This window comes from Crotalus tigris, unplaced genomic scaffold (assembly GCF_016545835.1).
Source record: "Crotalus tigris isolate CLP2741 ecotype Arizona unplaced genomic scaffold, ASM1654583v1 scf7180000024338.4412243, whole genome shotgun sequence".
Taxonomy (NCBI): domain Eukaryota; kingdom Metazoa; phylum Chordata; class Lepidosauria; order Squamata; family Viperidae; genus Crotalus; species Crotalus tigris.
In genome coordinates this window covers 627,182-648,953 of record NW_024100508.1, presented here as the reverse complement: position 1 = coordinate 648,953, position 21,772 = coordinate 627,182, and the positions used below count along the sequence as shown (strand labels likewise).

Below are 21,772 nucleotides of genomic sequence, written 5' to 3'. Positions count from 1 at the left end.
TAAAGACAAAACTAAGAAATAATACACAGAGGAATATTAACAATAAAGGAACTACCTCAATAATTCATCCATCTCTTGGGTCCCGAGGCTTGCTGGCATAACCAGGTCTTGATGACCTTCAAAAGCTCCAGAGTGATGAGGGGAAAAGATTCCACAATGTGGGCACCATAGCAGAAAGGGCTCATTGCCAAATGAAGCTTAGAAGCCGCAACACGCCCATTCCATTGGATCTGGTGGGATAGGCAGATTGAATCAAAAAGAAACAAATAACTTCAAATAACCTGGTCCTATACTATGTAAGTTTTTAAAGGTTAATACCAGCACCTTGAATTGGACCTGAAAACAAAATTCCTACAATCCAGACTTCATACTAGATATATTCCAAAATGTTGAATTCTCATTCACTCTCTCACAGTATTCATACATTGCTTTAAAACATAATTTGATTTATTTCATTTTGGCGTAAAAGCATAGTGTGCAATCCCAGCTATTTTCATTTGAAAGTCCTGATTTATGGCTTTGCATGATGTATGATCCCAGCCAACTGCAGTTTATTCAATAGATTGTTGTTAGCAGTTTGACTTCTGGCTAGCTAAGGTCACTGATTTAATGCTTATGCCTTATTAAACCCTACAGAGAAAATTCACAGTGCAGAAGAAAGGAATGAGGAGAAAATATATATGTGGTTAATTTAATGTACAGTATTACATTTATGTACACAGTTTAAAGAAGTAGTTAAGCAACCAGTAGCATTATACTTATAGCAGATATCAATGGTGAAATATGATGTTAGAATAATATATTGATTCTGAGCCTTAATAAATATAGCCATGGATTCTATTAACAAGCCTAATTTAAAAGTGAAAAAATAAAAGAAATATTCAATAGATTTCAATGAAATCAAGACTGATCATGGAATATATTTATAGTATGTATTATAACTGTGTAAGTGCTAATGTCTATGTAAACAGGAATGGGAAAATCGTTTCAGAACGCTACTTAGAAGAAAATACAGGACCTATCTGGCTGGATGACATTACTTGCTCTGGAAAAGAGTTTAACATCCTACAATGTTCTAAGGGGGAATGGGGACAGCATGATTGCAGCCACCAGGAAGATATTAGTATAAATTGCTATCAAGATAATGACAGCCACAAAGCCTTGTTAGGTAAACTGCCTTTTATTTTATTTATTTATTCATCATATGTGCAGAACTGCCCATCTCACGAGAAAGGAACTCTTTTTTTACATGGATGTCTGGTTCCAAAACATTTAAGGATGTTTGGGAGGAGAGACTGAAAAATTAGTCTGAAAATCAGATATCTTCCAATTGTGTTGAAACTATTGCCCTTGGAATTCTCATTCATCATGGAGTTTCTTGTCCTATTGCATTTGGAGAATACCAGCTGGGGAAACAAATGATTAGCAAGCAAAGATCTCCATTTCCAATACTGGATTTTCCAGTTAAATAAGAGAATCCTTATCTAACTCTCTCCCCCTCCCTCCTCTGTCCCTCCCTTCCTTTCTCTTCCAGGCATAAAATAATATATGTTGTCCTTGCATTAGGAGGTATTAAAAATTTTAATACATTCAAACAAAAATAGCTGAGTTTTCCTTTAAAATAATAAGATCCTAACATGAACTCTGGACAGAACAATTGCTCTATTGGAGAAAAGTTATCATAAAAAAATGTTTATTTTAGTCTTTTTAAAAAGCTGCCAATAATGGGACCTAACAAACTTCCAATGGCCAGGCATTGCAAAAAATAGGGTAACACTGAAAGCGAACATGATGTGATGGTCAAGTGCTGGACTATAAACAGGAGGAACCATGTTTTAGTCTACTCTTACACATAGAAATCTGATGACTTTAAGCAGTCATTATAGCTGAGTTTATTCTATCTACTCTGAAGCTCTTAAATGTAGCATAAGACTAGAGTTTAAAAATGTACATACAGTTAGGGTAACTTAGTGTGAGCATCTCTTACCCTAACAAAACATCTGTTGAATATTTCTTAATCCTACAGCTATATCTTCAAGCATATCGTTAAAGAATTAAGTCTACTATAAGATTAAAAACCTGAACTAAAGCTTCAAAATAGCCGTGTTTCTTTGTCTGCTCCTGAATCTCTTCACTACTTTCTTTTTATACTTTCTAAATGTGTTATTATCCAATAGCATGTCTATGTAGGGGAGACAAAGTATATTTCCAGGAATGGAAAATTTAAACTCAGAATACAGGAATTCACATCTTGGTGCCAGTTTACATAAACACATGGATTTGTGTTGCAGTGCTCATAATACATAAAACTGCATCTGTCTGGAAATCAAAATGGTATGTTATCTTTTGGTTAAATAGATCCACATGGTAAAATTCCTTTTTCAGTACTGAGACTTATACTACTTTTATAGTTCTTAAACAATATGCCAAGTAGTAAAAGTCAGTTCACTAAACATGAACTTTTCTATATTTTATGCCCTGTGTTGCATATAAGTATGAACTTATATTTACATTATACAGCATAATTTTCCTAAAGCGAGCTTTTTATTGATGTGCAAATAAATTAATGAAAGTTGCAGAAATCAGAGGATCATTTAATTTGATTTCTATTATAAATGTTTCCAATGAATTAAACCTTGACAAATATATTGTCACATTATTTTTTCTTTTTCTGAATCAGATTTTCTAAAAATAGTAGCTCCATTAAACAGAATTCAGTTGGGTAAAAATAAATAAAACATTTATAAGAGCATAAAGATTTCCAGAATTAATTTGAGAATATTCATCCACTACTTCACTCTTTCATAAAGGCTGATTAGTTTTGCTCTAGCGTAATATTTATGAACTAGGTCACAGGTCGGCAACCTGCGGCTCCGGAGCCGCATGCGGCTCTTTGAGCCTTCCCCTGTGGCTCCCAGCCTCCTCTGCCTTTGCAGAGAGAGACAGAGAGAGGCAATTGCACTTCCCTGCTTCTCTCTCTCTCTCTCTCTGTCTCTCTGTGTGTGTGTGTGTGTCTGGGTGTGTGTGTGTTTTGTGTGTGTGTGTGTGTGTGTGTGTGTGTATATATATGTGTAAGAGAGAGTGAACTCACATTGTTCTCCGAGGAGCTGAAAAGCTTTCTGGGCGGAGCTCCTCCCTTTGCTGCGTCTCAGCAGGAAGCAGGAAGGGCAGGAGAAAGCTAGCTAGCCCAGCTAGGCTGACTCAGGAATTCTGGGAGTTGAAGTCCATGAGTCATAAAAGAGACGAGGTTGCCTACCCCGGAGGTTGTTGGAGAACAACTTGAAGCTTGCCAGGTGAGCAGCAGATGGGGGGGGGAGAAAGAGAGAGAGAGAAAGAGAGAGAGAGAGAGGGAGGGGGAGAGAGAGAGGAAAGAGAGAGAAAGAAAGAGAGTGGGGGAAGAGGAGTGGCAGACCAAGGGCAGAGAGGGAGGGAGGGAGAGAGACAGAGAGAGAGACCCTTTTGACATCTAAAATGAAGATAACACTGCATATATCCTTTTTTTACCTGTGTGTGTATGTAATTTTATTCTCTTAAAGCATTCTCTCGATGATCATTGTTTTAATAGTATGGATATTCCCAAGAGTCATATTTTTACTTTTATTTTTAATGTGTGTGTGTGTGTGTGTGTGTATACACACACACACATACACAAACACTCTCTCTCTCTCTCTCTCTCTCTCTCACACACACACACACACACACCTATAATAAAGATAAAAAAGGATATATGCAGTGTTATCTTCATTTTAGATATCAAAAGGGTTTTGCGGCTCCCAGTGTTTTGTTTTTGGTGGGAAACGGGTTCAAGTGGCTCTTTGAGTGTTTTGGGTTGCCTACCCCTGAACTAGGTAAACAATTGCTTACTTATGAGAGCTAATTAATATGGTTACTTTAATGTGTTATGATTGCAAGTATATTTTTACATTAAAAACAGTTACGTATAATCATAACTGAGACCACATTCCAGGACTGAGAAGCTTGGACATTCAAAGATTATTGGAGTCCAAATATCAACTCAGCCAGCAGGATCGTGATCAAAATTAGGAATAATGGACAGGAGAGCTGAAATCCAGCAGCTTCTGAAATGTATTGACAGTCTCTGCTATATGTATTTATCAGAGAATATTCACTTTATTTTTTTTTGTAGTAGTAACAGGTTTCAGAGAAAAAGAAAACATTAAAAAGGAAGAACTGTATATCCTTGGAATCTCAGTAAATAGAAAATTCTTGGTTGTTTTTGTTTGTTAATGCTCAGTTTAAAAAGTTGATTTTTAATTTTCTAAATATAATAAAATCATAGTACCGGTGGTGGAAGACTTTCCTATAATACTTTACTGCTAGATTTTGGAGGAAAAGTATAGTATAATATTGTAGGAAGTCAGCACCCCCCTCCTAGAGAAGGAAATATTTGGGGGGGGGATATTAAAAAAAAGGCAGAATATTATATTCCCCAAAGGAATAATGGAGGGTTAAAAGGCTTTTCTGCCCAGGTTTCCCCAGGCAGAAACTAAGCAGGCCAGCTCTGTAGAAATGCAGATTTGATAATCCTATTCAGAAAGACTAGGCCAGAGGTGGCGAACCTATGGCACAAGTGCCAGAGGCGGCACTCAGAGCCCTCTCTGTGAGCACGCGTGCCGTCGCCCCATTCCTAGGGCTTCATCTGGGTTTTATAAAACCTTTTTGCTTTAGGCCCCTGCCACTGTGTGCAAAAAAAAAAAAGGGTTCAATCAATCAGTCAATTTCAACTTTTCGCAGGGAAAAAAAATCTTGCAAAGTTGGAATTGATTGATTGAACGTTTTAGTCCCACCCAGTCTGCCATTACCACCGCAGCCACACCTAGCCAATGGGCCACCCGGCATCCGACGATGCATAAGTGGTTTTGGGTTGCAGTTTGGGCACTTGGTCTCTAAAAGGTTCGCCATCATTGAACTAGGCCATCTGTTCATAAGCAAAATGCCCTCAGTCACAGCCCCAGCGAAGCAGAACATGACCTTTAGGACATAATAAGATTAACCTACCACCATTAGAATACCAAAAGCTCAGGTCAAAGTACATGACACAGGAACAGGAGCAACCTCAAACAGGAACAACTCCAAACACAAAACCCCAAAAAGATATAAAAATCCATCCACTCCAAGCTTCATTTTGTCAGCCACCCCAGAAACATGCCACCATCACTGGGGTTTCTGGCAACTAAATAAACTGAACATTCTTTTCTAAGCTGTCTCCATTTTGTTTATTCCTGGCTTGGACTGGACCCTGATGATTTTTCTTTCAATAATATAAGACATTAATTATGTTTAATAGGTCCTTGTGTAATGTTGATAATTCTCTGAAAGAATAGTAAAGAAATAATAACTTTCTGAAAGATAAAATATAATGGAACCAATTTTGTTTTTGTTTTTAATTCCCATTGAATGTTGAAAACTTTTGTGAGTGAATGTTCAGGCCACTTAGCTGATGAGGCAAAACGCAAAATAAAACAACTTTACCAAATCGTAGATATGAATGTGTTCTGGTTAGTGTAAATGATTACAACATGCACATATTTGCCTGACATTGTGATTATACATACTCATGATAGCCAGGAACAAAGTTTGATATGTGTTATCTGAAAAATAAATTTTATGTGTGTAATTGCTGATCATATATTATGATTTTTTTGTGTGGGTTTCTCAAGTCTTTACATTTAAAATGTTTTATTTGTGTACTCTAGTTTGCAAAAAAAATTGATATTTTTTAAAAAAATGAATGTTAATTCATTTTGTCAGATTTCAAGGTGTTTGTTATAGATTCAGAGAACATATTTTTCCCATATGGCTATATAAATTGGAATGTTTATTTCTAGATAACAACTTTCCTTGAATGTTTTGAGACTACTCTGCGGCTATGTCAATAGTTATTAATCTATTCCCAGGGCCTCCTATTAGATTGATGGATGGTGAGAATAAGAAAGAGGGCCGAGTGGAGATCTATATTAATGGCCAATGGGGCACAATTTGTGATGATGGATGGTCTGATAAGGATGCAGCTGTGGTATGTCGACAACTAGGCTACAAGTAAGAGATCAGTTTTCAGAAATCATAGTATAATCTATTCTTTGTGCCAGATTAATAGCTTAACATATTGATAATTTCATATACTAAGATAAATGCTATGTTTTCACTTTACTGCTTTGTCATTTTAATATTGTCTTAATTGTAAAAATAGGAATGTATGGGGAATAGGAAATTGAGGCATATGGCCAAATAAGAGATTTCTGTGGCGTATTAACTAAGCAACATGGGAAACTAGGTGGAAATTCAAGACAATTATCTTTAAAAATTAAGGACTTTTGTATCATTTTTTTGTTGTTTATTGAAAAATATCTAAGCAGTGAGTGAAAGGAAAGCGGACCTGTGAATCTGTTTTGATTGTAAGTATAAGCAATGCTTGTTCAGAATGAATAACTTCCCTTTAGAAAATTGAATAATTGAAGCTTTTAATGGATAATAAAAAATATTTAGTTACTTTAACACACATACACACATACAAACTCTTACATTATTGCCTGCATTTCATCATCATCTTTTTAAAGTCTATTTTATATACAAAATTAAAAAAATGTTAACCGCTGTAGGGGAATTATATAGTTGTATACAATATATTGTATACAATATATTGTATACAACTTGTATACAATATATTGTATACAATCCTTTGAATCCTTTGCAATCAGTATAAGGTTAAGAGTAAAGGGAGAATTTTCCAAACAGAAGAGATCTCCTGTGTATTGTCTTAGTCTATAAATGCAGATCATACAGATCAACACTTGTGGGCAGTTTAGTTCTGAGCACTGGACTACTGGAATTTTAATGAACTCTGTTTTCTTTATTGCTTTTATAAAACCAGCCTTAAGTAAACATAATTGACTAAATTACATAAAAGATCTATTTTAGTAAAAATATTTGAATTATAAAACATTTTAGTGCCTAAAATGTTAACATTATAATACTTAAGATAGTAATTAGTTTTATTGTGGCATCATTTCCTTCACTGGGACTAAGGCAGGGGATTGTACAATAGAAGAGCTAAAGCTATGAGGGGCTTAATTCCTTTTTATTTTAATAATGTATTTTGCTTGCTGCAACTATATGCATAAAATGTTTCTCTGAAAAATCTTCAGTTAAAATGCTTTATACATTGTACAAACCAATCTGTCTCTTGAGATGCTTTTAGTTTATAAAAGATAGAAGTATATATGGTAGTATTATGTCATAATAGTAACTGAGAAACTAGTGATAAAGCAGGCTGTGTTATATTTCTAATTATGCCACATATCCTTCATTTACAAATAGTATTACTGGAGTTGATATTATTGAATAAATAAATAAATTTCTGCAGATTTGAGATATAATCTAACACAACTATTATATTTGATCAAATGACCCACATGGTGTTAATGAACGATACCATATTATCAGATTATTTATAGCCTAGTTCTTAGTTATAGCAAGTGAAGTGATGACTATTTTTTCAGATCTACAGATAACATAAACTATTATTATTCCTTGCAAGATAAAATGATTACAGTATATTAATTAGCCATGTATCCTTTTCTTGAACAAAAACTCTAATATGGGTAGCATGAATGGGAAAGCAAAAGAAGCAAGTTTTGCAAATTCCTCTTTTTGCTGTTGCTTGTCATATTGTGATACTGCTCTAGAAAAATATATTGTACTCTTGTACATGGGCATATTGGACTGGGTAACATACTTAGCAGCAAGGATTTAAAACTGATGAAAATTCAGAATAGAATAATAACTTTATGAGGGCCAACAAAAACAATGTATGGACTTTGAATATTTTCTGAACTCTTTGTCATGTAAGATGCTACCATAAAGAGTTCGTAAGATTTACCCCAAATTGGTAAATATTACAGCCATGAGGTGTGCAGTTCAATCTGAGTCTTGAGATGGAAGCATATATAAGATATATTTGTTAATTATTATACAGTATCTGTCAGGTTTCACCCTGATTTTGTCAAATGAAGAATTCTGAAGTTTTGTTTGGGTTAGTATATAATATTTCATCCATTCTGATGAATGAAAATGGCTGATTGCTCTCAGTGAAAATTGCCACTAATTTTGATAGTCTTGAATTTTTTTAAAAACTGAAGTTATTAACAACAAAATTATTAAAAAATAACTATTAAGTAAAACTTTGTTTTATCATCCGAATAACAAAAGAAATCATTATATCATTATTTTCTAATATTAAATCAATCTGGTAATAAAAATTCTTTATACAAATATATATATAGCCTTTGAAAATTATTAATATGCTAAATAAAATAATACTTTGAAAAATAATGCTGTAACAAACCTTTCTCCATCTAACGGACAGTCCTACTAGAGATTGCAGAGGAAAATTACTGAGGTTTATTGATTCACATGAAAATTACTGAGGTTTATTGATTCACATGATTCACATGAATTCCGTATCTTGTTCTTGTTGTCGTTGCCATTATGATTTATTTTAAAAGTTGCCCAATTGATATTTTTTTCCCCCCAGAGGTTTATCACGAGCAAGGACTATGGCATATTTTGGGGAAGGAAAAGGTCCCATTCATGTGGATAATGTGAAGTGTACAGGAAATGAAAGATCCCTTGCTGATTGTATTAAACAGGATATTGGCAAACATAATTGTCGTCACAGTGAAGATGCTGGTGTTATCTGTGACTATCTTATCAAGAAAGCATCCAGTAGTAAAGGTGAAATGAATATAAAGTTCAATAATTCTCTTATCTGTAAATTGTAAAGAAATATCGGGGAGTATTTGGGTTGTTTTTAGGAGAAAATTGTTTGATCATTTTGCTTGTCATTTGGAGTATTCTCTGTATTTACTGGTTGGAAAATTTAACTTCTCTCCTTTGAACCCTATTTTAGATTCTCTTTCTTCTGTATGTGGTTTAAGAATATTGCAGCGTCGCCAAAAACGGATTATTGGTGGGAAAAACTCCTTAAGGTAAGTTACAGACACCAATTTAAAATCACAAAGCAATGCTTCCCTTACCTTGGCTCTCCTACACTTGTGCAGCACCTGGCCTTCCTTCACTTGCACACAGACTGCACCAGGCCTTCCTATAGCAGGTTCCCATGGCACCTCATTGTTGCCCGGTTAAAGACCCACATATCTTGGAGCACTTCTTAAAAGACCCACATTACATATTACTTATACAGATAGTCCTCAGCTTACGACAGCAATTAGGATCTGAATTCTTATTGCTGTGGTCATGTGATGTCATGATTTATTACTGCAATGCTTAGCAATAGCAATTCTAGTCCCGATTGCTGTTGTAACCCGAGGACTGTATAAGTAATATGAGAAGATCTAGATTTCTTAAGAAGTCCATAGTACTGTGAAATGTGGAAGGAAAGAGAAGAAAAAGATAACCAATAGCAAGGAGAAAATTACAGAGACTCTTCATTTTATAACCACAATTGTCCGGAATCTCACTCATTGAGTGAAATAGTCATTAAGCAAAATATTACATAACTGCTTTACTCAACAACCTCAATCCCAGCACTCCCACTTGTGGTTGTTAAGCAATTATGCCAATCAGTAAGCAGGCAAAGTCCCAGGTAAGTAGCATGGGGTGCCCGGGGAGACCCCATGCTCAGGAGCTGAAAATCCTCCTTGCCAAAATCCAAGGATTTTCTGACCCTGAGGAAGAGACACTCATGTGTGACCTATGCTGGGAGTCCTTCAGCAATCACCCCAAGCTGCTTACGTCATCACACTGCTTTCTTGCTTTCTGCTAGGATTTCAGCTCCCTCTCATCTCTAGGGCTGGAGGAAAGAACTGCCCATTAAGGAATGTCATCTTTCCACACGTGGAAGGGAATGCTTTCCATGGAGTGCAGGAATGATGTTCAGATCCTCAGGATCTGAACTCCATTTCTGCACCCTGCAAAAGGATGTCATCTCTTCAGCATGTGGAAGGAAATGCCTTTGACAGGTGCAAAAATTGAGTTCAACTAACCAGGATCTGAGCTCTGTTTCTGTACCTTGTGAAAGGATGTCATCTCTTCTCTGTGTGTAGAAGGGAATGCCTTCTATGGAGAGCAGAAAAGGAGCTCAAATATCAGGATCTAAGCTCTGTTTCTACATCCCATGGGAGAATGTCACCTGTCTTCCACATTTGGAAGGGAATGCCTTCCACAAAGTGTAGAAAATGAGTTGTAACCATCAGGATCTGCACTTCATGGAAGGCATTCTCTTCCAAATGTGGAAGACAGGATCAGGCTAGGGACAGATGATCCTAGAGAAAATCTGTGTGATGTGTTGACACCAATTTGGTGATACAAGATCAATCAAATATAAAAGAAGACTCTAATTCATTAATAGAAGATGCATCTGGCTTACATGTGAAAATCTGAGTCTGTGGACTCAGACCATACAATTGCTAGCTAAATAATTAAAATTACTAGGCATCTCCAATAATTGCTAAAAATGAGATCTGAAGACACAGTCACATATGCAGTGTCTTAATTTAATTTTGCAATAGTATGTTGGGTTGCAATTTCTCTAACACATAACTGCAGAGTCCCCAATTTTTGTTAGAATATTAGGTGCAATGGAAGAATTGCAGAGGCAAACAGATTTGAAAAGTCTTTGTTTTGTGAGCAGAATTTCATTAGTGTTTTTGATCTTTAAAAATGCAACTCCTTCAGAAGTACACCTTTGATTAAAAACAAGGTGGGGCATGGAGAAGCTAAAATTAACAAGGTTTATCTTGAATATGATGACAGCTGTCTTATGTATTATATTAATGATGATGAAAACAATGTATAGTTGTACACTTTTCTATGTGACTCATTCTCAAATTAAATGAATGTGTCATATATTAAAAATAATAATTTTATTTGTTAAATTAGCAAGAATTTTCACATATGCCTCAGTATTTGTCACTCATTATTTCAATAGCTCTAAATCCCAAAATGAGCATGTTGCAAAACTAACTTGCTAAAATGCTTTTTTTTTTTTAAATGTATGGACGTGTAGAAAGAGGCTGGCTGAATATCTTAACTATCCTCAGATAAATTCAGAATAAAGTGGTTGGGCAGGTTTATATCTCTGTTTGGTGATGCTCCACGACACTATTTTTTGCACTCATACAAATATATAAACATATTTTTATTTTTAACTTTGGAACTTTCATACTAATTATATATATATATCTGTGTCTAGGGGTGGTTGGCCCTGGCAAGTAGCTTTGCGCATTAAATCATCCCATGGAGATGGAAGACTTCTATGTGGTGCCACTCTTATCAGCAGTTGCTGGGTGCTTACTGCAGCACATTGTTTTAAGAGGTATTGTTGCAAAATTTAGAGGAGTGTGTTAGCATAATAATGCAGAAACTTAATGCAGAAAGACAAAGATAATAAAATATATGGACGATTCTGACATTGCTCTGAAACTATGCTCAAAGAAACAACAGCTGCATTTTTAAAACACAACATTAGTATTTCATATATATTTTAAATTGCTTTTGCTTCTGTAATCTGAAATGCCTTTATTAATGTCATTCTGAAAAGCTTGGATTTGTTTAAAATAAATAAATGAAAATGAATGAATGGAAACTGAAAGCAAATCAATAGACATAAGTCAGCTTTCCCCGATTAGGCACTCTCCAGATGTCTTGGGAATACAACTCCCAGAATTAACAGATGGGTAACTTAGAGGAAGACATGTACTCAGTCTGGAATGAACAAACATATGATGCACAAATCTGTAACTCAGTGTATAGGATCAATCTGCAAACAAGCAGAAAAAAAGAAGAAAAACACCCAATCTTTTCCAAGCTATGTTACTTTTTCCTGAACCTGAAGGACAATATGCTGCATAGTGCTGCAATAGTTTTTATTACCAATATATATATATATATATATATATATATATATATATATATATATATATATATATATATATATATATATATATATATAAGTAAAGTTGGAAGGGACCTTGGAGGTCATCTAGTCCAAAAACTGAACATATACAGTCAAGCCATTGATGATACCTTGCAGAATTATGTTCCCATTTAATCGGTTGGATCTAAGAATTGCTAGCAAAAGATAAATGAACCTGATACTTTCTAGATGTAGCAAGTGTTAAAAGAAATAACTGTTATCAAATGCATTGAGTAATTGTCTATCACAAATAGTTTTGAGATTATTTCCATCTGATGCTCTAGACCTAATCATTTTATGGGAAGATTGCATTCTTTATGAAGAAATGTAGAACAAGTATTATGAAAAAAACACGGTTCTATAAAACAGCTGAAAACAGCCAATTTATTACACTGACATTGTTCTTTTGGTTAAATTCATGACCTTCATAATCTTCATTAGCCTGAGGATCTGATTAGTAGGATATTTCAACATAATTAAAAAGATATAATTTAATATGGATTACATATATTCATACTATACAAGGAAGTTTTTTAATGTAAGTTATTGAAATGATTCTTATTGTCACCTTTATCTCAAAAACTCAGAGAGAAATAATATATTTGTGTGCTTTTTTTCCCTTTACTGCTACAGCCATATCTCCCTTTTCAAGATGCTAACATTCAACATGCGATTCTATCTATATAGTATGATTACTATATCTATATCACACTGCAGAATGGTCAGGATGAAACAATTTGAACATGCTAATATTTGGCAGAATATGTCTTAGTTTTACATCCTTCATCTTAGTTACCAAATAACACAGAGGAAATGCAACAGATTATGAGAGGCTTTTAATATCAAATTTAATTTGGACCTGATCAGAACATATAATGAAAAGCTTTCCAAAAATTAGGGCAAAAATCCACAAGTGAGTGGCAATAAAGCTAAAAGGAATCAGAAATCAGAAAAGGAAATTAACTCAGTCTCCTTTCATATATTGCATCCCTGCTTGTATTCTGTGATGAACTGTCCTAGTCTATCACAGATAGACTACAATATGTAACCTTGGATTATTTTCCTCAGTGAGTAAATGGACAAGTATCATATTTTGATTAATTTGCTTAACTGAGTTGTCTTTATATTTGGAACTTGTATGGAGAACATAACACATTTTAGGCCATATTTTTACCAAAATATTGAAAATTTAAAAAGATTTACCAACATTTAAGCACCGTTGTATTTTACTGAGTTCCTGAATTATTACTGAACTGGAAATCTAATTCTCGCTTGCTGAATTTCCAGTGTTTTTAAATTAAATAATAAGAGCAGAATCCTACATCAATTATTCCCCCTTCTTTTAGGTATGGCAACAGTACTCGAAACTATGTGGTGCGTGTTGGAGACTACCACACATTGGTACCTGAGGAGTATGAAGAAGAAATTGGAGTAGAAGAAATTGTGCAACACCCAGAATATAGGCCTAATAACAGTGACTATGACATCGCATTAGTTAGGCTGCAAGGGCCTCAAGAACAGTGTACTCGCTTTAGTGCTCATGTTTTACCTGCTTGTTTACCATTCAGGCGGGAGAGGCCACAGAAAGCTTCTGATTGTTACATCACTGGATGGGGTGATACAGGTAAGATTGTGGTTGTTTTTTACTTTTGCTTAGTGCACTAGGTGATATATTAAGTACAATAAATATATAATACTTCTGATGCCACTGGAAAAATAGTGATTTGAAGGAGCAAGGGCAGGAGAATGGTTGTTCTGCTGAATCAAATTTTCATCAATGTGCCCTATCTATCCTAGCCAGCTAAAGCCAACTATGAGATCTTTCCTAATAGGAAGTCAACTTTGTACTAGCCCTCCTGGAATCTGAAACATCTAGCAATCCTAGGTTGCAAGGCAGCATAATATAGTTTTGAAAAATGTAAAATGGAAGACAATACTTCTGTATTGCCTCAGTTAGTCTTCATGGGTGTGTTGCTAAACTACTTTGAAACTGTTCTGCTGCCATTTCTTCATCGCTGCTCTCTGAAATAATTCTATAGGATAGCTAAACATTTATTTCAGGTTGTCCTTGCTTAACAATCATTTGTTCAGCAACTATTTGAAATTATGGCAATGCTGATTAAATGATAGTTACACCGGGTTCCTGAAGTTACTGCTGTTGCAGCACCCTCAGGGTCAAAATTCAGGTTCTTAGCAGCCTTCCTGTGTTTACTATTACAGGAGCACCAACTCCCTCCACCTGCCTATTGTCACCTTCAATTTTGCTCTTTTGGCTACTTCTGCAGTCCCTTCTATCCCCAACTGACCATCTTCTTCCTCCTGAGCTGATGAGGCACGCTTAATCTTGCGCTTTGCAAATCAGCTGCTAACCAGGCCTTCTTCCCAAGGCCACATTGGCCCCTTGTCCAATTTGAAAGTCTTGTGAAAGTGGGGGATAGCAGGGCCAGTGTAGTGTAGGGCTGACTAACAGTGAGGGAAAAAATTATTTGATCCCCTGATTTTGTATGTTTACCCACTGACAAAGAAATGATCAGTCTATAATTGTAATGTTAGGTTTATTTTAACAGTGAGAGACAGAATAACAGCAAAAAAATCCAGAAAAAACGCATGTCAAAAAAGTTATAAATTGATTTGCATTTTAATGAATAAAATAAGTATTTGATCCCTATCAATCAGCAAGATTTCTGGCTCCCAGGTGTCTTTTATACAGGTAACAAACTGAGATTAGGAGCACTTTCTTAAAGGGAATGCTCCTAATCTCAGCTTGTTACCTGTATAAAAGACAACTGTCCACAGAAGCAATCAATCAATCAGATTCCAAACTCTCCAACACGGCCAAGACTAAAGAGCTGTCCAAGGATACCAGGAACAAGATTGTAGACCTACACAAGGCTGGAATGGGCTACAAGACTATCACCAAGCAGCTTCATGAGAAGGTGACAACGGTGTGATTATTTGCAAATGGAAGAAACACAAAATAACTCTCAATCTCCCTCGGTCTGGGGCTCCATGCAAGATCTCACCTCGTGGAGTTTCAATAATGAGAACGGTGAGGAATCAGCCCAGAACTACATGGGAGGATCTTGTCAATGATCTCAAGGCAGCTGGGACCATAGTCACCAAGAAAGCAATTGGTAACACACTACGCCATGAAGGACTGAAATCCTGCAGCACCCACAAGATCTCCCTACTCAAGAAAGCACATGTACAGGCCCATCTGACGTTTGCCAATGAACATCTGAATGATTCAGAGAACTGGGTGAAAGAGTTGTGATCATATGAGACTAAAATCGAGCTCTTTGACATCAATTCAATGTGTTTGGAGGAGGAGGAATGTTGCCTATGACCCCAAGAACACCATCCCCACCTTCAAACATGGAGGTGGAAATATGATGCTTTGGGGGTTTTTCTGCTAAGGGGACAGGACAACTTCACCGCAGCGAAGGGACAATGGATGGGGCCATGAACCGTCAAATCTTGGGTGAGAACTTCCTTCCCTCAGCCAGGGCATTGAAAATGGGTTGTGGATGGGTATTCCAGCATGATAATGACTCAAAACACATAGCCAAGGCAACAAAGGAGTGGCTCAAGAAGAAGCACATTAAGGTCCTGGAGTGACTTAGCCATTCTCCAGACCTTAATCCCATAGAAAATCTGTGGAGAGAGCTGAAGCCAAACATCAACCTCAAAATCGTAATGACTTCGAGAGGATCTGCAAAGAGGAGTGGGACCTTCTGACCTCTGTGATTGCCAGCAAGAATTTTGCCACCAAGTACCAAGTCATATTTTGCAAAGGTGTCAAATACTTATTTCACTCATTAAAATGTAAATCTATAACTTTTTTGACATGTGTTTTTCTGGATATTTTTGTTGTTACTCTGTCTCTCACTGTTACAATAAACCTATCATTACAATTATAGACTAATCATTTGTCAGCAGGCAAATGTACAAAATCAGCAGGGGATCAAATAATTCTTTCCATTGTTGTAGATGGGGGATAAGGGAGTGGAGTGAGTTGCGGAGGTGGCAATCCATTGCTTTGCGAGGCTCAGTGCTGGGAAGAACAAACTTGGAGTGACTTGGATCGGAGCGAATCTGCACGTAATGGCCAGTTGAGATTTGGTTAAAGAAGAGCTGCTAAGATTGTAGTTGCTAAGCAATGTGTTCACATGACACCATAGTTTATGACACTGTAGTGATAGGAATTCCAGTCCCAATTACTGTTATTGATGATTTCTGGTATGGTCAAACTAAAATTTGGCTAGCTTAAAATTACCTATTTTCCTCTACCACCTCTGCTTCTTTGCATTCTGCTGCAAAGTTAAACAATATCAGAAATTTTGAAACTTCTTTATAGTCCATGCATTTTTCAAATTAACACTTGAAACGGAACATTTCCATTGAACTTTGAATCAGAAACTTGAATCAACATCTCACCCTGAATTGCAGTATTCCAGCTCAAACTGAAGCAGAATTGACATAATCTAGATAAAAAATTGCAGATGAAAATATTTCCTAAACTGTGAAGATGCCCTTATCTATAAAAAAGGCAAGCTAAGTTTGAATACAAGAAGACAGTAAAAGTACAGCTTCCTATAAAGTTTATTTCTGTTACTGTAGTAAATAAGGAACACCAGAAAATTTTCATCTTTCAAGCCATTTTTAACTGTTCAGTAAACATTGATTTCTTTTTGCAGGATTGTGTATTACTATGTTCTTGATATAAACAAAAGACCTCACTGAATGACCTGATTTGTTTTGCTAATATTTCAGTTGTTTGGTAAAACAAAGTTTTAAGAATAAGCATTTGCTTACTATTCAGCATTTTAATTTCAATATTTTCCCATCAGGTAGAGCCTACTCAAGAACATTACAACAAGCTGCTATTCCCCTTATTCCTAAAAGAATTTGCGAAGAACGGTATCACACAAAATTCACAGGGAGAATGCTATGTGCTGGTAGCCTCCATGCACAAAAACAGGTAGACAGTTGTCAGGGAGACAGTGGTGGACCATTAATGTGCGGACGGGAAGGAAATATCTGGGTCGTGTATGGTGTGACTTCCTGGGGGTATGGATGTGGAGTCAAAGATTCTCCAGGTGTCTATACCAAAGTTTCTTTTTTTATACCTTGGATAAGAAGCATAACCAAACTATGAATGTCCCTTGTTGTACTGGGGAAATATTTTTTTTCATAGACTTTTGACATTAAAATCATTCATCCTCGAAGTAATTTTGATTGAATATGAATTCCACCAAGACAAAACAGTACTGATTACAGCTGCACAAATCAGTTCATTCTATATATAAGGTCCTCATATATAGTATTTTTATCTTTTTGTATTGTGACAAATTTTCTACAATGAACTGTATACCCTACTAGTTTCAAAGAATGAATTTTAATTGACTTTATACTGCGTTTTATCTTTACAGAAAACTTTCCTGCCCTGATTTCATTGTACATGAAACAGTTGAATAAAATATCTTGTAAAATGTCAAGATTAGGTAATGTTTATTTATTAAATTGTGGTTTTTAATGAGGTAGGTAAAGGCAGCCTTATATGTGTTTTATGACAATTCATTATTTAAATATCAGCTAAAATGATTTTATTATCATATAGTAGACTTTACTTTTATACTGTAATCTTAGTTTTCCCCAACTTGTTCTCTGCTGTATTGGAATAAACACCCTAGATTTTTCAGCGATTATTTCAAGTTATTTCTCAGTAAGATAATAAATAATACATAAGTTTTGTTAAAAGTGGCATTCTTATTGCCTCAGCTTTTTACAAACTTTGTAAATTACTTGAGACCCATTTTTGTAATGACCAAAGTTATGCCCAAATTAAATGTTATCAAATATTTAACATACCTACAAATTAATTTTAGAAAGCATATTTAACCTTGTAGTTCATGGATTCTTTTCATCATTATTTTGTCTAAGTATGATTAATTTGTCTAATATTGTCTAAACTAAATAAGGCCTTAATAAATACTTACGGCATTTATTTTGGATTTCCTGTCTTTTTCTAGTTTTTAACAATTAGCTAATGTTGGTTAGATACTGCAGAATGCGGCTTCCATATTATATTAAATACTGTGATAAAGAATGCAACAATCTAAAGACATATGCAGCTTATCAATTTACTTATGCCATCAGTAGACTTCCTTTGCTTTCTACTATGTGAAAACTTCAGACTTGAGACCCATTTTTTCCTCTAATCCATTAAGACTTGCAAAATTTTGCCTCAACTTTAGTCTTTTTTATGCTGCCCATCTTTCTTACAAGATGACTCTGGGAGGCATCAAACTTATACAATACCTTCAGCAAAAGTGTTTCTTTCTCTTGATTTATACACACCCAAATCTATTTCCTTCACAAGCTTCTCATAACATGACCTATGGGAAAATTGGGCTTTATTTTCTGTATTGTCCAAAAGACCAAGACTTTACAGGTTCAGCTGAGAAGTCCCACTTAACAACTCACAAAGAAAGGATTTAGGAGTAATTCTTAACTCTTTGCCTACTCTCTGAGCCAACCTATTCAGATTAGATGAGAAATGGAACCAACCTGAAGAGTATTACAGGGATCCCACAACCAACTTGCAACTACTTGGATAAGCAGCAAAGCATTTCAAATAAAAAAAGAAATCCAAATGACTCAACTTCCAGATAACTCTACTCAGATGACTGAGAATCTTTGAAATATATATGGCCAGATTATAAGGCCCATGAGAGTATACAATCTCAAGTATTAACAAAACTAAAGTCAATGTGTTTTTCTGTATTTATGGAAATTAGTACAACTTTTCTAGAGGACAAAATGCTAAAGGATGCACCTCCAAAATGAATTGAGAACACAACATAAAGAATCTCAATACGTTTTTATTGCATTTATGTCACAAGTACATGCTAACAACCATTCTGGCTAGATTTTGTTCTTTCACTTTACTCTGCTATTGAAATAAAATTCTTCCTTCAGTGTCTACCAATGGATATATTCAATGTGCATCAGTGGTTGGGGTATTTGATTAACTAAAGGTAGTCCTCAACTTACAACAGTTCATTTAGTGACTGCTGAAAGTTACTACATCACTGAAAAGTGACTAAATGACCATTTTTCACACTTCTTTCCATTGATCACCACTGTGATCAAAATTCAGACAGTTAGCAACTGACTCACATTTACGATGGTTGCAGTGTCCTGGAATCATGTAAGCATCTTTGCAACCTGACAAGAGAGTTAATGGGTAAACCAGTCTCACACTCGGCAATGATTCACTTAACGGTGGCAAGAAAGGGTCACAAAATGGAGCAAAACTCAACAAATGTCTTGCTTAGCAATATAAATCTTGGGCTCAATTATGGTCATAAGTTGAGGACCACCTGCACAGTAATAACAGGTTAACCATGAAATCTAACTGATACTAGTCACTGCTGCATTGAACCCAAATATTAACTTAGCTATATTTTTGACTAAGATCACTGCTTCATTTTTTATGTCCTGATTGTGTAATCATGGCTGACAATGTCCAGTTCATCATTTCAGTTCACTGATGCCCAAATATTAATGTCATTTATTTGTAATATTTATATAGCAGCCCATTTTATAATCAACTCAGGGCAGCTCTCATCAAAAGTAAAAACAAACACCATAATGCACATTTAAAATATCAAAAACCTTGAGCCAAATCATAGTATCTTATCTTATACTCGGGTGAAAAGCCAGGCCATCAAAAGCTTTACAAGGCTATGAGAGTAGGGGTCTGCCAAAAATCAGGGAGCACAAGGCAGGGGTTGGCATAGAAAAAGCACATTTCCTAGCTCCCATCAGATGGCAAAATTTAAGTGAAGGGACTAGGAGAGTGCATGCCCTATCTGACCTGGTATGATGAGTAGATATTCTTAGGGAAAGGTGGTTCTGCAATAACTTAGCTGTGTCTGAGGGCAAACTGCTGTTTTTCTAACCCTGAAGATGTTGCCTAATTGGATAATGAAATATCAAGAAAGCAACCAAGCTCAGAGAGCACCAAGGACTCCTTTTGAGAGTACCCTAGATAGCCAGAGAACAAATTCAGCCAGATTGATGAACAAATGAAGCCAGCTCCCTTGAGAAAGCCATTACACTGGGAAAAGCAATAAAATAAAGATTAAGGGCAAGAAGGTTAATCCTGTCTAGTTGGGCTCTGAAGCACTGCTTTATACCAGGTTTATTCCTCAGAAGATACACTGCAAGATTTCTAGAAATTATTGCAGATCTTGTCATACAAGTTGATTTCTTGTATTTATCCTCAGAATCAGAGCAGCATGCATACCAACCCTGCAAAACAGGAAAAAAAAAATCACTTTTGCAGTCGAAAAGTTATTACCATGTTCAATTTACATAGATTAAATTTTTTCATAAATCCAAGATACCAACTAGCAAAATGTGTAGCACTCCGCCCCACCCAGTACCGTTCTCAATGGTTAGAAAATGCCTTTAAATTCTCGATCATCGACTATCAATCCCAAAACTCGTTTTAAAAGAGAAAGATCAGCTTCATATTACAGATCTGCAGGCCTCTCAAAATATTTAAACTCTGCTTTACCCAAGATATATTTTCAATGACTATCATCCGTCTCAAGAGGCAGCCTCATCCAGGCCACCATATCGTTTCCAAAGCAACCCCCCCCCCTCCGCGAAACTGCATAGGATGACACAAGAATGTGACTTGCCCAAGTCAGAGTCTCCCCGCAATCATATGGGGGGAGCTATGCCAAAAAGCAAGGCGACGGTTACTCTGCCATGAGTAGGAAGGGAGGCTGCCACCCTGGCAGGTCCCATGGAAGCATGGCGTCCCGAGACACGCGCGCAAGAGCTTCGGTGGGGGGGGGGGAGGCGAGAAGGAAGCAGACTCCCTCTCTTCACGAGGTACGGGGCCACGTGCGGCCTTCACTGCTTCGTGAGGAACCGACCGTTATTTGCTTTGCCAGTACAAAATCAACCGGCTCCCTCTCAATGTCGGCTCCCTCGTGACTGTCCTGGAGCGCCTCTCCATTCTTCCCTTTATCCCTCCTGATTTGTCCGTTGGAAAGGGGGTTCTAATAATCGCCCGCCATTTTACCAAGGATTTCGTGGCCTTCTCCCAGTCCAGCCCCGCCATTCCTTGCTGAAGCTCAACCTCAGAAATTGAAGAATCGGCAGGGCGCATGCGCCACAACTCTTCAACTTTCCCCGCCTTCGTAATAACTCTAAAAAGTTCCAGCAAATGCCTTGTATCTTACCACGGCCCGGCCACTCATTCAAATACTGAAACTAACCAGTGTAAAACTTGTTCCTTCAGTACCGAATACTCCTTCATCTCCCAACAACAACCGCACACCGAGCTCCCCCAACAATCGAAAAGAATGAGTCACCCACGTCCTCCAGCTTTTATCCTTGAAGAGAAGCCACGCCCATCGGGGGCTTGGCGGAAAGAGGGCGGGACTGCAGTGCTTGCCAGCCTTTTAACTCAGCGATCGCGTAACTAACTGCAGCTGCCGTTCTATCTGTCCCCTTTGATGTACAATAGTCGTTTTCTGTTCTTCGGTAGCGGTGGTATGCCTTTCCCAAACCTTGTTACATTAGGTTTAGTACCCTGCCAATTTCCCTCTATTTATTGTATATATTTATTGCTGACAGGAAAATGGACCATCTCAGCATACGAGGAAAAATGATATGTGGGGTCTGTTTGTTAGCAGTAAACAACCCCAGCAGAGGCTTATGGTTAGTATAGACCGTGAAATGGCGGCCGTATAAGAAATCATGAAATTTCTTTATGCCAGCCAATAGCCAATG

General features: G+C 36.5%; 1 protein-coding gene, 1 long non-coding RNA gene and 1 other non-coding gene across 5 annotated transcripts in view; 1 reads left to right on the top strand and 2 right to left on the bottom strand.

Annotated features, from left to right (window-relative positions):
• The window catches only part of PRSS12 (serine protease 12), a 47,345-nt gene extending 29,393 nt beyond the window's left edge, over window positions 1–17,952 (top strand). Inside the window, exons 7-13 of one of the 3 annotated variants that reach the window (XM_039325601.1) lie at window positions 972–1,168; window positions 5,919–6,060; window positions 8,555–8,754; window positions 8,930–9,008; window positions 11,234–11,356; window positions 13,303–13,580; window positions 17,389–17,952. In XM_039325601.1, the coding sequence (XP_039181535.1) occupies window positions 972–1,168; window positions 5,919–6,060; window positions 8,555–8,754; window positions 8,930–9,008; window positions 11,234–11,356; window positions 13,303–13,580; window positions 17,389–17,492 (1,123 nt within the window). In that variant the 3' untranslated portion in view covers window positions 17,493–17,952. Of the gene's footprint in view, window positions 1–971; window positions 1,169–5,918; window positions 6,061–8,554; window positions 8,755–8,929; window positions 9,009–11,233; window positions 11,357–13,302; window positions 13,581–16,806 lie in introns of all 3 variants that reach the window. The other 2 variants (XM_039325598.1, XM_039325599.1) reach the window with 2 other exon arrangements.
• An 870-nt stretch (window positions 17,953–18,822) lies between these two features.
• Window positions 18,823–21,389, bottom strand: LOC120300075. The gene is made up of 2 exons (XR_005554537.1): window positions 21,256–21,389; window positions 18,823–20,275 (listed from the first exon to the last, which is right to left on the bottom strand). It is a non-coding gene; the product is annotated as an uncharacterized LOC120300075 (long non-coding RNA).
• Window positions 20,658–20,791, bottom strand: LOC120300175. The gene has a single exon (XR_005554576.1). It is a non-coding gene; the product is annotated as a small nucleolar RNA SNORA24 (small nucleolar RNA).
• Window positions 21,390–21,772: the final 383 nt, after the last annotated feature.